The sequence below is a fragment of the Solanum dulcamara genome, chromosome 8, assembly GCF_947179165.1.
Source record: "Solanum dulcamara chromosome 8, daSolDulc1.2, whole genome shotgun sequence".
Taxonomy (NCBI): domain Eukaryota; kingdom Viridiplantae; phylum Streptophyta; class Magnoliopsida; order Solanales; family Solanaceae; genus Solanum; species Solanum dulcamara.
Genome location: NC_077244.1, coordinates 64,382,574 through 64,397,001, shown reverse-complemented (window position 1 = coordinate 64,397,001; position 14,428 = coordinate 64,382,574). Strand labels below are relative to the sequence as shown.

The 14,428-nt window shown below is 32.4% G+C and overlaps 1 protein-coding gene across 4 annotated transcripts; it reads left to right on the top strand.

Annotated features, from left to right (window-relative positions):
• The first annotated feature begins 4,662 nt into the window (after positions 1-4,662).
• Positions 4,663-13,810, top strand: LOC129900934 (uncharacterized). Of its 4 annotated transcripts, none has more exons than XM_055976020.1 (10): positions 4,663-4,909; positions 7,573-7,632; positions 8,806-8,941; positions 9,383-9,434; positions 10,566-10,836; positions 10,940-11,034; positions 12,153-12,303; positions 12,419-12,515; positions 12,942-13,024; positions 13,460-13,810. In XM_055976020.1, exons 4-10 carry the CDS (start codon positions 9,387-9,389, stop codon positions 13,465-13,467), a joined length of 753 nt encoding a protein of 250 aa, XP_055831995.1. In that variant the 5' UTR covers positions 4,663-4,909; positions 7,573-7,632; positions 8,806-8,941; positions 9,383-9,386; the 3' UTR covers positions 13,468-13,810. The 4 variants fall into 4 exon arrangements, with proteins under 4 accessions (XP_055831995.1, XP_055831994.1, XP_055831996.1 ...); XM_055976019.1 differs by having other exon boundaries at positions 9,374-9,434; XM_055976021.1 differs by having other exon boundaries at positions 8,739-8,941; positions 9,374-9,434.
• The last annotated feature ends 618 nt before the right edge of the window (positions 13,811-14,428 follow it).

The window sequence follows — 14,428 nt, the reverse complement described above, 5'->3', positions numbered from 1 at the left end:
TTAAACGGCAACCTACTTTGTCCCGATCTAGTGCCGAGGCGGAATATTGAGGGCTAATGTGGTTTCTGAGTCGTGTTGGTTACGTAATCTTCTTTTGGAATTTCATTGTCCCATTAAGAAGGCTACATTGGTGTATTGTGATAATGTTAGTGCTATATATCTTGCTGGTAATCCTGTTCAACATCAACGCACTAAACATATCGAGATGGATATTCACTTTGTTCGTGAAAAGGTTGCTCGAGGTCAGGTTCGTGTTTTACATGTACCATCTCGTTATCAGATTGCTGATATCTTTACCAAGGGTCTTCCTTTGATTCTATTTGAAGATTTTCGGGACAGTCTTAGTGTTCGGGAACTTCCCGCTACGACTGCGGGGGTGTGTTAGAATATATGATAATATATTCTGATTTTGTATAGTTGTTATATTTGGTATGTGTATATTTAGCGATATAATTAACCCTTAATTAGAGCTAATCAATTTGGATCCTTAGTCTAACTTTAGGCTTGTAATCTTGTATATAAGCTAATTATGCTTAAGAAATAAGACAGGCAGAATACTTCTTTCACATTTCAACACAAAAAAGAAAAATAATACATTTTATGCCCCTTTCTTTTATCCAAGACAAATAACCTCTCCTACAATTGTTTTGTTCCCCACACTTAGCCCCAGGTTCCAATGTCTGATTAAAGATAGAAGAGTTCTATCCAAGACAAATAACCTCTCCAACAATTGTTTTGTTCCCCACATTTAGCCCCAGGTTCCAATGTTTGATTAAAGATAGAAGAGTTCTACTTCACTCTTTTTCACTCTAGAATTTTAAATTTTTTCCACTTTATATTTGATATTTATTGAAAGACATGATTTTTTGGGGGGACAATATTTGATTTGAGTTGGAAAAGTGAAAAATATTTTACATTTAGTTGTTCTTCTTGCCCTGTAAAATTAATTACTTACTGCGACTCACTTTGGGAAAAAAGAATCATTTGTTAAAGTGCCTTTAGTTTCCAGTACCTTAATTAAGAACAAACTAAAACAAATCAATGGCATAGGTTAAGAAAATTGAGAATTGAAACACTTCAATGTAAATAATATAAATCAATAAAGTTCAAAGTTGGCGTTAATATACAAAATAAACTTTGACGTGTCTTGAGATTGTTTATATAATTATTTTTTCTATTTTTAGTATTAGATATATTCTAACTAAAAACAAATTGAAGGAGGTGGAAGGGCATTCGGCGTAGTAGAATGAAGTTTAAAAAAAATGGTATTTGAAAGTATGTTTGGATAGTATTTTATTTGAAATAAGTTAAAATTTTGTAAGTTGAAAAATCGATATCTAATCAAATTTTTGAACTTGAAAAACTTATTTTCAATCACTGACTAAAAAAAATTAGTCGTATAATCAAACAATATTTTAAAAGAGAACTCTACATGCAAACAACTTTTAAGGTTATAAAATGGTACTATCAGTTATTAAATAAATTAATATTTAATTGATCGATCAAAATAATTAAAATTTCTAGCTAAATATATTTCCACTTTCTCATATTTGTTGAATTCAATTTGAAAAAAGTTGGTGGTCAAAAGTTGACTTGAAAAGATCTCCATGAAAATAAAATAATAGTAGCAACTAATAGCATCAGATTCTCCAACCTTTTTCACTTTGAATTGTTGAACTGCCTTGGAAGTTGGAATTAATGACCAAATTTTTTGGGTTACGATCTAATTAAAACCTTGAAAATGATTATGATAACAAAAAACACTTAATACTAAAATATTACAAAAGTATCGACATATATAACAAGTACCTTCTTTAACAAATCTAAATTATTGACTATCTTTCTGATTATCTTCTTTTTTTAAACTAGCGACGTTTATAATTCATTTTTTTTATAAGAGCAAAATTTTTAGGAAATTTAATCGCTACTAAGTTAAGGGAGAAGGTGGTTTGAGATATAGTATTACAAAGAAAGTAGTCAGGAAATTAAATGCAATGTAAATGACTAATACTACACAGTTACAACTTATTTGTAAAGTCAAACTAAGTAAAAATAATTATTGGTGACAAGATCATTACACTTTATATATTATTATGATAAAGTCATGTAATGATAAATTAAAGTTACAAGATATAATCTTACATTTAAAAAACTAAACAACGTATAAATTATTGGACAAATTATGTAAAATATCAGCCAATAAATTTAATTTATCAATTTTTTAGCTTAATTTTGAATAATTACTTGATATGATCATTCGGCCTTGTTAATTTCCAAAAAAAATGATCACCGACTTCTGAGTCTTCTTCATTGTGTCTTTCTTCGTTTCGTTGTTCTTCATCTTCTTCTTCTTCTTCTCTTTTGTTGCTTCCTCCTTCTTCCTCCTCCTCCTCCTTTTTCATCTTCTGATTCTCCATTCTTCTTCGTTTCCTTCTTTGTTTTTTTTTATTCGATTGTATCGTAATTGTGAATTATTTTGAGTGAATTATATAACAAAAAATTCAAAACATCAAAAGGACTTCACATTTAAAATTTAGGACTGTTTTGAGATGATTTTGAGTTGATCGAGATTGAATAGTTAATTGTATATTTTATTTTACTGCATACTTCTGTGTATAGTTAAATAACATTCAGCTTTTTGAGTGTATCATAATGTATAATCAGTATATAACTCATGTATAGTAAGTTATATTGTATAGTTAGTGTATACTTTCTATAACTTTTGGCTATTTTTTATGTAAATAAAATGGTTATATTTGTTAAACTAATTACTTTATTATATATTTTTGAAACTATCCCTAAATCATTAAAACAATATATTTAATCGAAAGATCAAGTTACCGATTAAAAAATAGAAAGTTCATCGTACAAAAATATTGACTATATATATATATTTTATAACATAAATATTGACTTCATCCAATTTTATTTGCTTGAACTTTAGTCATATATGCATGAACTTTCAATAAAAATGATGGAATTTTTTTGTTAAGATCATAAGTTCCAACAAAAGATAATGTGGTTGCCCACTTCATCAATTTGTATTAATTTTAAAACAAGCATGAATTTACAATTCATCGGTGCAAAAAGTTGTAAAATATTTACGGTGTATCCTATTTTGATTACCTCATTAAAGTGTTTAATATTAGACAACTCTCAGGCGTATAGGAGAACTCTGCCTTCTCTGTTTCAGTTGACACGTGCAATTTCTTTTTTATTGATACGCCCTATAATTTGTATTTCAATTTTTTTTGTATCCATTTGTTTTGTTAATTCAATAGCCTTTTTCATTACTTTTCGAAATAAGACTCTATTCTTTAATTGTCCAGCTATAAATTCTACAAGAATATTAGAGTTTTATAAGATTTTGCAATTTTTGTGATAACAATATTTAATTATTGATTTTCACAATTAAATTCTTTTTGTAAGGTCATTTGTAATTCTTTGATTCTGCGCGGTTGACTTTTTATTAATAATTTTGGGAATCCCATAAAGATTATGACCTGGATCAGATTGATTCTTTTTAAATCTTCATACGTGCAATTCAATATCCCCCCCCTCCCCCAAGCTGCTTAGAAAGAGCACAACTATAACTAGCGAAGGGAGGTGATCAGCTCAATTGAAAGAGAGGGTTCCTGGAGTCCTACGCTACGACATTACCACAGAAAGAAAACATGGTCAGTAGATAACTATTTTCTTATTGTAGAAAATAATCAGTTCTTTTGATCTTGTTCCGATCTCTTCCTCCCGAAGCATGAAAAAAGGAAGAAAAAGCAGTCAATCATAAGGAAGGAAATAGAGAAGGTAAGCGCTTTCCTTGTTCAAGTCGATATTTAATGAGTAAGTAGCAAGTAAGTGAGAAATGGTGAATTGGCCAGGAGGCTTACCAATCTTGACTAATTACAGAATCTATTCATTCCTAGACGCCAAGCAAGAGGTTCCATCTTCTAGAATATTCTAGGGTATATTTATGCATTTCATTCAGATGGGTTGAACAATTCATGTGATTGTTTACCGTTGGCAATTGTATGCTCCTAGATTAAGAAACATTTGACTGAAATTTTAACCTATTTTAATATATATGTTTCAATCATATATAATTATACACATAATATATGAAAAAATTGAAAGGGTGTTAAATGAGTTTACTATATTTATTGTTATATTGACAATTTAATTATTGAAATTTGTTCTTTGTGATACAAACTTAACTTTATTTAAAGTAAATTTTGGGTGTTGAAATTTAAAAAAATAAATTATTATTTTTTTCCCCAAAAACTTTCAGAATCACGTACCTAAAATTTCAGTCCATTTTTACATATTACAATGACTAAATTACACACTTAGAAAAATTAAAAGAGTGTTAAAAGAATTTGTTAGATTTTTTTGTGTTTTTGATAAATTAATGATTATGTAATGTTCTTTATAATTTTTGTAACTTATATTTCAAACAGAAGCTTATTTAGAGTATATTTGAGTGTTAAATTATTAAAATTTGAAGAACAAATTATTATTTTTTATTCAAACTCATATATAACTGTGATAAAAACATACAATATTTTTTACATGCATCTCAATAAAAAAAAAATGTAACATTTACCTTTGCTAGTCATACTAAACAATATATATCAAGCGAAAACATTTGATGTTTGTTCTTCACAAGATGACAGTTTGGCGAATATCGGAAATTTATCAAATTTCAAACACGACTGTTACTTTTTGTCCATAACAGCTAAATGTGCAAAAAGAAAGTATTATGATGCAAATATTAATGAAATAGTAACCATAAAATTGGATATTGATCACAAATTTGAGTCCGAAACTGTGAGAGAGAATACGGGGAAGAAAGAGAAGACAGACGTATAGCTCTTTATCTTCCATCTTCTCCAAGTATTGCTGCAATTTTAAGGTAATTCTTTGTTATTTTTCTGTCTTGCTCTTCAATTTTTAGATTTGGTTTCTTAGGTTTTCATCTTCATATGCTGAATTTTTTTCGCCCGTTTCTGATTTGGTTGAATTAGATTTGTAAGGCTTTGGTTTTAGATTTAGTTTTATAGGTTGATGAAGTTTGTATCCGACAAGAATCGAAAGCTGTTTCCGGGATGTACACTAACATAAAGATAATAGGTTTTACGCCTCGGTAGAGTGAGTGACTTAGCAAACAAGCAGGACGTAGAACCATGAGTTCAGTTGCATAAGATTATGAGTCTAAAGGAGGAAGGATTAAGTTTGAAATCAAGAAGGAAGGGGTTTAATTGAGACTGAGTGCCACTTAACTTATTTTGAACAGCTTATAACCTGTTTTTATCTTATAGGCTGCTTTGGATAACCTAAGCCAAATAGACTCAATTATTTTTTTGAGCTTATTTTAAGCACAAAATGACTTTAAGTTGGTCAGTCAAACACTCAAAAAAGTTGAAAATACCTCAGAAACAACTTATAAGCCAAACCAAACGGGCTCTTAATAGTGAATGCAGGCCCATGCTTATAAATATTATTAGATCAGTGACTTTGTTGGAGATTCAGAGATGAGTATCTAGACAAACAATGATGCTTCTATTCTACTATTTTTAGTATATTTGCATGAATTGAGTTCCAAACTACATAATACACCGTATGTTAATGGACTTGGAGCATCCACATTCAACATGATGAGTGTGTGTATATCATCACTAGAGTAGCTATTGACCATTATCCCTTCACTGCATAATACTACTACATACTAATTTCAGCTAATCCTTAGACAGATTATGTTGGTACATAGTCACAAATACCTGATTCATCTCTGCTATTTGACTTAGAAGTTGATTTAGCAACCACAGATTATAAATCAAGAATGTAGTTAAAACTGATTAGTTTATGGGAATTTTTGCAAACACTTAGCAAGCAAAAATTAACAAACCTCATCTTTGTCTCTAATTGATGTACAAAGATCAGTATTAGGTCAAAATTACATATTTTTTTGACTGCTCAGGAGAAACTCTTAGTTTAAATAGGCAGTTAGAAAGTCTTTCATGAAGGCAAAATTGAAGCCACCACAACTTAGAAGTTTACGTAAAGGGATGACTGGTAACCAGACCTTTCTAAATGACATGCAAAGCCGAAGAAAATTATAAGTTATAAATTAACTTTTCCAATGGTAACATGTACACCGTCGTCGATTCCAATTTTTTTACCTAGCAGCTTAGCCATGCTCGAAAATTCCTTAATGCAGTTTGGAACTTTTCTAATGAAATATGAGATAAGTTGTTATTAGTTTCTAGCGATGTATCGCTAAATGCTGCTATGTTTCGGTTGGGCAATAGTTAATATGGGTTTGTAGGGCCCTTTTGAACACTTCCACTTCCTAAAAATCTAAGACACTTTTGTTTCAGATCTTTTCCTACCGGTTCATCTGTTTCGCCTAAATCTATCTCCAAATGAATAAAAGAAAAGTTGTAGAGAGTTAACTTTAAAGTCAGGCTTACTGGAATATTTCTTGCGATTAGACTACCTGCGTATATCTGAATTAGTAGGGGACTATGATTAGGCACTTTAAGTTCTTAATTTACTCATACGTCATCTTAAATCCATCCTCGCTCAACTTTTTCTTTTTCCCCGGTGTGTAATTATGAAAAGCTAACCCTTTAAATTTAATCGGGAATGGATTAATCTGCATATCAACTGCGTAGCTTTTTTGGTAATTTCCCATTGCCGTGACATATTCTTGACAGCCTTTTGCATTTTTAATCTTGCTGTGTTTATACACTGTTTTACTCACTTCTCACTGTAGCACCTGCCCTCATCATCACTTTCTGCTGCCTTTATACTAGTGATGGTATTCTTCGTAATTGAACAAACATTGAATAAAATAGTACCTGAAGGTTCACAAGCAGCTGTATACTTACTCCAGCCAGGTTTATACGCCCTAACTGGCCTGTGTCGTTGTGATTATTGTTCTCGAGTGTGTTCAACTTCCTTCACTTTTGTATGTCCCGTTCTTCTGCTTCCTTTGATTATTGTCACTTAGCTTCTTGGCTTTACTTTGCTCGATTCCCAAAATAAAGAGTATCCTCACTCACAGAGGATTTGATAGCACTCTTACTTTCACGCTTCCTTCAGTGAGCTACTTAAGGTTTAAAGTAAGGGCACTCCTAGCATAGATTACCATTCCCGCTTTTCCGCTGCTATACTAATGTTGCTTAGCTTCTTCAATTTGTGAAATTAGAGGGATTTTTTGGGTGGTCACTATATTTGTACTACATACTTCACTCTGCTTTTGGTTTGCCTATGCAAATGTCTAAGTTGAGAGGAGTCCCGCAACTCTTAATCTCTTTTGGTATCCATTGTTTGCATATGCAATGCAAGGCTGCCGCAATTCAGACTCTTCTCTCTTAGTTTTCTTTAGCGGCTGTTGCTATTATGTATTGGTTGATTTCACTTTCCAACAATAAATTTTCTTCTGCTACTAACTGTAAAATACTTTTAACTAAATATTGCATGCATTTGGCACTGTTCTGTGAGTTGCTTTTACGATATATGTTGGTCCATTGCTCTTGAGCCAAACTGTTAATTCTGATTTCTTCTTTTCAGGTTTTCCACCTGTGTCATTGTGATTGCTGTTCGCGCCTGTATTCAGGCTCCTCAACTTTGGTAAGTATCGTTCTTTAGCTTGTTTTTTGATTATCGTAGTTTATCTCTTCCAATTTACCTGTCTCTTTGTTTGTTTCTTATCCTTAGATTCACCCATCTCCTTATTGGCTTCTTTTCCCCGTCTCTTTCTTTGTTCTTTTTGCTTACTTAGTGTTTAAAAATTGCATGGCTCTAATATGATCCCATAAGGTTAAAATTCTGGCATCATAACGAAAGATTTAAGAATTTGTCTCGTCTTTAATTATTTATGTTGCCCCTTAATTTTTTTCCCCTACTTAAAAAGAATATCAGTTCTAGGAAGTATGTAGCTTAAATTATATCATATGCGCGTGAGATGTCAAACAACATGGGATGTGAGATATAAAATACAAAATATTTTTTTTGAAGTCTAATTACTCACTGAATGAACCTCATTAAAATGTTGAGACATTCATCCTTTGTATCAAACATGTAGGGGAAGCCTGCATTTTTACATTTAAGAGTGCAAACCAATCCGTGTTCATCCAGTTTGGAACACAGTCGAAGAACATTTGTATCAGGCATATCGAGCATTGGTATCTAACATCTGCATACAGAGTGATTTGTTTCTGTCAAACACTATCAGCACTAAAAAACATTCAAAAAAATTATTAATCACTCAAACAATTCATAGTTTTATACTGTTAGAAAACTTGTGTTCTAAATTATAACCTATTTTTGTGACTGTAAAAACTTCTTATTAAAGTTAAAATGAGAAGTTTTAAAGTTAATGTGTTTTCAATTGTTTAAACTTAATTCTTATCAATATAAAATTTTTATCATTATTTTAAAAATAGATTAATAAAAATAATAAACAAACTGAAACTAAAGGCATAACAAGGTATGCATTAATAAGTAAGAGACACCAGATTGTTGGAGCCATTCTACCACTGGCAAATGGCATCTAGTTTGTATTAGGAGCAGTAGATTAGTTGGCATATATCTATAACTTTTCAAATTAAATATAACGACTTTTAAGTAATGGGCTAATACTTAGATTGTGACTAGAGGTGACCCTAACTATTAATGTTCCATCATTTTATTACACATTTTCCTTTTTTTTTCCAATTATGTTCCATATCACACAGTTATATACACGAGGGATCAACTTAAGGGACATTTTGAACATTTTCTCTTCTCCCCACAAAACTATAGATTTTTTAATTGAAAGAAGAGGAGAGCCAAGCAGTTGCCTATGCTATTGCGTGTGGAAATGTCATCAATTTAGAGAGAGGCAGAGGAAGCTCAAATCATGCGCTGAATACTTCCCCCTATTTAGGACCAGATATAGGTATTATTCTCATTGCCCTCTAAATTATCTCTCTTTTTCTCCAATTTACTTCTTCTTTGGTCACTGATTCATCTCTTCTGGGTTCTTTTTGTTCAAAGTGTTATGCTGCTCACTGCTCTTTTGCTTTCTTTTAAACTTTTCTGGATTTCAGACACCCTTTTCACTAATTTGTTAGTTTTTTCATCTGGGTATATTTTATTGGAGGAAAAATAATTCAAAGTTAGGTTCTTTTTAGGCTTCTCACTCCCAAATTGCTAAAGTTTGATATTTTGCATCTTGTTATGGTACTTTCGTTTTTGGGTTAAAATCAATATCAGATAGTAAAAAGTTTTGCTGTATCTTTTCTTATATGTGATTGTTGACGACAATTACTGTTACTCTTTGTTGGGGAAATTGCAGCAATTTATTTATTTCACTTATTTTTTCTTGAAGTATTTGCAGATCAATGGGTTTAGGGAATGAGGTACAGAAGATTCTAAGCTGGACATCTGTGGTAAGCCATCATTATTTTGTCTAATGTTCCTGTATGTTAGTAACTAATGTACATATATGATATATGCCCCTGTGGAGGTGTGAACTGAATGGTGATGGAGAGAATACATTTAAGTAGCAAAATATTAGGCAAGCAGAGGAGTCGTTTGTGTATTGTGCTTAGGCAAAGTCTATCCTTCTCATCACCGATTCTTCTGGTATCTCATCCCCTTCTTTGTTGCTGTTTCATTGCTTAGTTTTCCTTATGTAAATTCTCTATCTCAGTGTTTTAAGTATAGTAGATCTCCTTCATGTTGAATATTTGAGTTAGTGTTTACTTCACTGTCGAGTTGATATTGGTTCAAGGTATCTCTTGGAGAAAAATTCTACAATTCCTGTTTCTCTAATTTCCTGAAATCAGTTCCCTTGATATGGTAGTTGTGCTGAATCTCTTATATATAAGTAGAGTAGATACACATATTCTAGTCTAGCTCAATTAAGTATAAAGAATCTTGATAGTAGCAGACATTTCAAAGGATAGAAATTCACTGTATACCTTCAAAAATATATAGTGCTTGCTATGAATCCTCAACAAATGAGTTATATTGTGAAATTTTGATTAGGTTTTTGGTGGTAAAAAGTTGCTTTGACATCCTACATTATCTATAATTGTATCCCCCCTCCCCCAAGAGCTAACCCTTGAGCTTCAATCTGATTGAGTTTAGTTTTTGGGTATCTTTGGTCACACTAAACCAATTCCTTGTTTTACAAAGTAGCGCATTCACGTTCTTTGAGATTGAGCAGTAAAACATGAAAGATATGATTCACAAATGCATCAATGACATCAAATTGTGGCTGAATTTAGTTCATTTACTAAGGACTTAGCACTGCCCACCTATGGTTGCAGAGAAAGTTATATATCATACTTCGGAGCTCTTTAATTTATAAAGCAATATTGCTAAAATAGTAGTTCCTTTCCTCGGCCACTCTCTTAACCTCTTGGATGATTAGGCTATCAGCTCTAGGGGGACTGTAGTTTAAAGACTCATTTTTGTTTAAAAGGAGCATACTGTTCATTTTTCTTGATATCAATACTAATCATTTTTCTTGGTATCAATATATTAGCTCACTTTTGGTTGTGAACATTTTTCAGTGTGGTAACCTTGCGCTTCATTTTGTCTGGCTCATTTTACACTTGATCATCAATGTTTGGTACTCTGTATTACGCATAGCTCGTATGGTGGAAAATAACCTTATTTCGTGTGGGCTGCTAAAGAGTTACAATGCCGTTGACATTAGTAAAGTGCGCTATCTGGCTGTTGTGATTGAGAGTGAAGAAGCTCGCGAAACTTCAAAAGTTCTTGAGTTATTGTGTTGGCTTGCATCTATTGGTATAAAAAGCATCTGCCTCTATGATAGAGAAGGTAAGGTTGTCAAAAAACTAATCACCAGCTTGTTTGTGCGCTTTCTGATGCATCTACAAGACTTTGCTAAAAGTATGATTCCCACAGCCATTGCTTATTGTAGGAGTGCTGAAAAAATCCCAGACAGCTATTATAGAAGGATTGAACAAGTCCCAGAAAGCCATTGTAGAAGGATCGGATCATGGAACCTTGGTTGAGGTATTGCCAAGTTCCTGGCTAGATATGGACTTATGTTTATGTTAGTTCTTGCATTTCAGTACACATTTACCTTTATTTTCATTTAAAAAATTTAAGTCCTTGTCTATTCACGTGAAGCATTATTCTTGTTGGAAATTAAATCCTGACAAGACCACCTGCAAATCTACATGACATGTGCTCTAGATTGAGTTATGCTGAATAAGATAGACTTACAGAAATTATATCTGTGAGGAATCTGATTAATGGAAGATAGTAGACTACTCTCAATGATTTCCTTGAATTCGACAAATAATTTGACAGCTTTGGAATAAAAAATTGACAATATAAATTCGTCATTTGCAAAGTTAGAGATTGAGAAACTATATAAACAATATTGTGAGTTGAAATTTTCTCATTTCAGAATATTAGGCTGTTGACTCTAGAAAAGCACATAGGCATTTGGGAAAGTGGTGCGTGCACAATTTTTTTACTTGGACAATGACATATTTTATATATTTTCTGGATCTAGGAGAATATTATTTTCAAAGATGTCTCTATCTAGATCAATGATGATAGCCTACTCAGAAGATTTTATCACTAGTAATTTTCATTATGAACATGAAATAGGAAGGTCGGAGAAAAAACAAGACCTTCAAAACCCTTTCCATTCATTTAGTATATTTTATCTTCTCAAGTCATAGGGTGGCTGTTAAGTCTTATTTCAGACGTGCCTAGGATAGTTACCAATTCTTTCTTTCGAATTACATCTCTTCTTCTTCTTTTTTTGCGAATGATGCCAATTTGAACTCATGAATTGTCCCGGTGCTATTTTACAATTATAGTGGACTATGAACCTGGACCTTGAAAATGAGAAATGACAAATAAAATAACTATATAACTTTTACGTTATTTTCCTCCCTTTTTGGATATTGGGGTGGGGTTGGGGGTGTATGGGAAGTGACAAAATACTGAATAATATGAAGTGGAAAGAGAAATAAAACCAAGTGATAGGATCAAATGAAATATTGTTAAGCTTTACTGCAATTGTCTTTATGGTCAAAGTCTAAAGTTAAATTTGTATAATATTGCGCTAATGACTGAAGCATGTTTCCTTTGCTGATACCCTTCTGTGCCACAAGCATGTAGACCTGGAGTTTGTCTCTTTTGCTGATTCAAAGCCTGCAGTGGCCAAAGCAGCTAATTTACTTTTTGCCAAGCACTATGCTAATACAAAACCAGAAAAGCGTAATTTTACAGAGTCTGACATGTTTGAAGCGCTACAAGCTGTAGGTGTGTTGATTTTTCTTCCTTCCCCCTGTTTTCCTGATGTATTCATCAATATGAATTTTTGATCTTTGTGTGAATGGTAGCTTTCTATAAACGTGATAAATTATTAAACCTACAGGTTATGGGGGACCAGAGCCTGATCTTTTATTAGTTTATGGTCCTGTGAGATGTCACATGGGTTTTCCAGCATGGAGAATCCGGTACACTGAGATCGTGTAAGTACATTCGTGCTGAAACACTTAGCATTTTTTGCTCATCTCTTGCATGATAGACTCCAGATAATGTTTTTAGCTTTGGTAATTAAGTTTTATTTTGATTCTCGTTTGCTTTGATTCTATTAAGGTACTTCCACTGTGTTATAGTCTCGAACATTTAATTATGACAGCACACATGCATCTGTAGCTTGTATGTATGAAATTCTTGTTTTTGGTTATCCGGAATCATTAAACAACAAATCAGATAGGGAGGTACAAGATGCTCTCAATTTTACAGGCTAGTTAAAAGCTAGTCATTTGAATTTTTCTCTCTTTTCCTTGTCTAATATTGTTTGGAAATTTGCTAATGTTTCGTGAGCATACACTATTTTTAGGACATGTTTCAAAAGGGTTTTGGATCTGAATTTATTCATTTTTTGGCTGCAGACATATGGGGACCTTAAAGTCCATGCAATTTGGTTCCCTCATAAAAGCCATCGACAAATTTAAAAAGGTGCATCAAAACTATGGTATGTTCGACATTTATACCTGTGAATGCTAGTCTGTTGTCGCCTCTCAAAAAACAACCTTGCTCTTTTTGCATGTCACCCCTGAACCTCCCTGTCTCTCCTTTACTACATTAGAGAAAGGAAGAAAATTATGTCTAAGGTACATCTTGTGTTTGATTTGGTTAATTTAGAGCTTCAATTCAGAAATCATACCCCTAAAAAAGTGAGAAAATTTCAAATTGCTTTTTGCGGACTTCCATGAACCGTTGTAGTGGTGTATCTGTTTGGTATTTAACCATGATTTAGGATTCAGCATGTTTCTGTAATACGTTGATGAATGTCCAACTGATCACGTCAATCGCTTTTCCATCCTTCTCTTCATTTATATAAAACTGATTCTGCAGCTTTAGTTTATAGCGAACCAATTTGAGTTGCTCTTCACATTTCTGTTTTCAGGCCAATGAACACTACCAGGTGGAGTGATTTTCCCTTAGACGGCGACATTGTTACACTTTTCAGCATTTGCTACACGCAGTCAGCTTTGTCTTATATATGTATGATGTTCCAAGATTTCATACCAAAACCAAAAAAAAATTGGCATCAAACCTTTAACAAATAACCCTGTTTTGACTATTGTTGTGCACGTTGTTATATAACTAGTTAGGGATTCCTCTTCAGCAGAATCTCTTCTTGTGAAAAATTACAAGAACTTATGATGGTGTATTAGTGAATGAGAGGAAAGTTGTTTTGAGGATAGTAAAACTTATATATAGTGTGGGGAATTTTAGTAGCTCAGTTGCACCTGAACTTTCGTCTAGTTGGTGACTATTTGATTCGCCACCTTGGAATTCCCTCACCCATTTCTACTACCCCCATTTTTTCTGTTTTCTTTTTAAAACGAAAAAAAAACTATAGGGTGAAAAAGATTGCTGTATGGCAACAATGATACATAGATCTCTAACTTCTCGTCATCCCTCCATAAATTATTTGATGTTAATCAAGTATGATATGCAATTGGAGAACATACCAAACTTCTCTTATCAACATCTTACAAATTTAAAATCATAAAAAATGATAAATAATATGCTGAAGAAATTCTAATCAAACCCTTGAAATATAAAACAGAACCGAATGGAAAAAACGATTTTAGTTGAAAATATTGACCTTTAGATAGTTAAATACGTTAGATTGCGTAGCACTTTGAAATTTTTAGATTTTAAGTGTAATATTTGAAGTGCGCTAATATAAAGTGTTATATTGTGCATTATATATAAAATAAAAGTTCTTTAAGTCTAATTCAAAATCGATCATCATTTAACATTTCTACGAGAAGTGTTTTATTGAAGCGTATCCGATAAGAAAATCTGATATCAAACCCCAGATCGTCAATGGCAGATCTGAAAGTTTAGTGAGTGAGAAATCGTC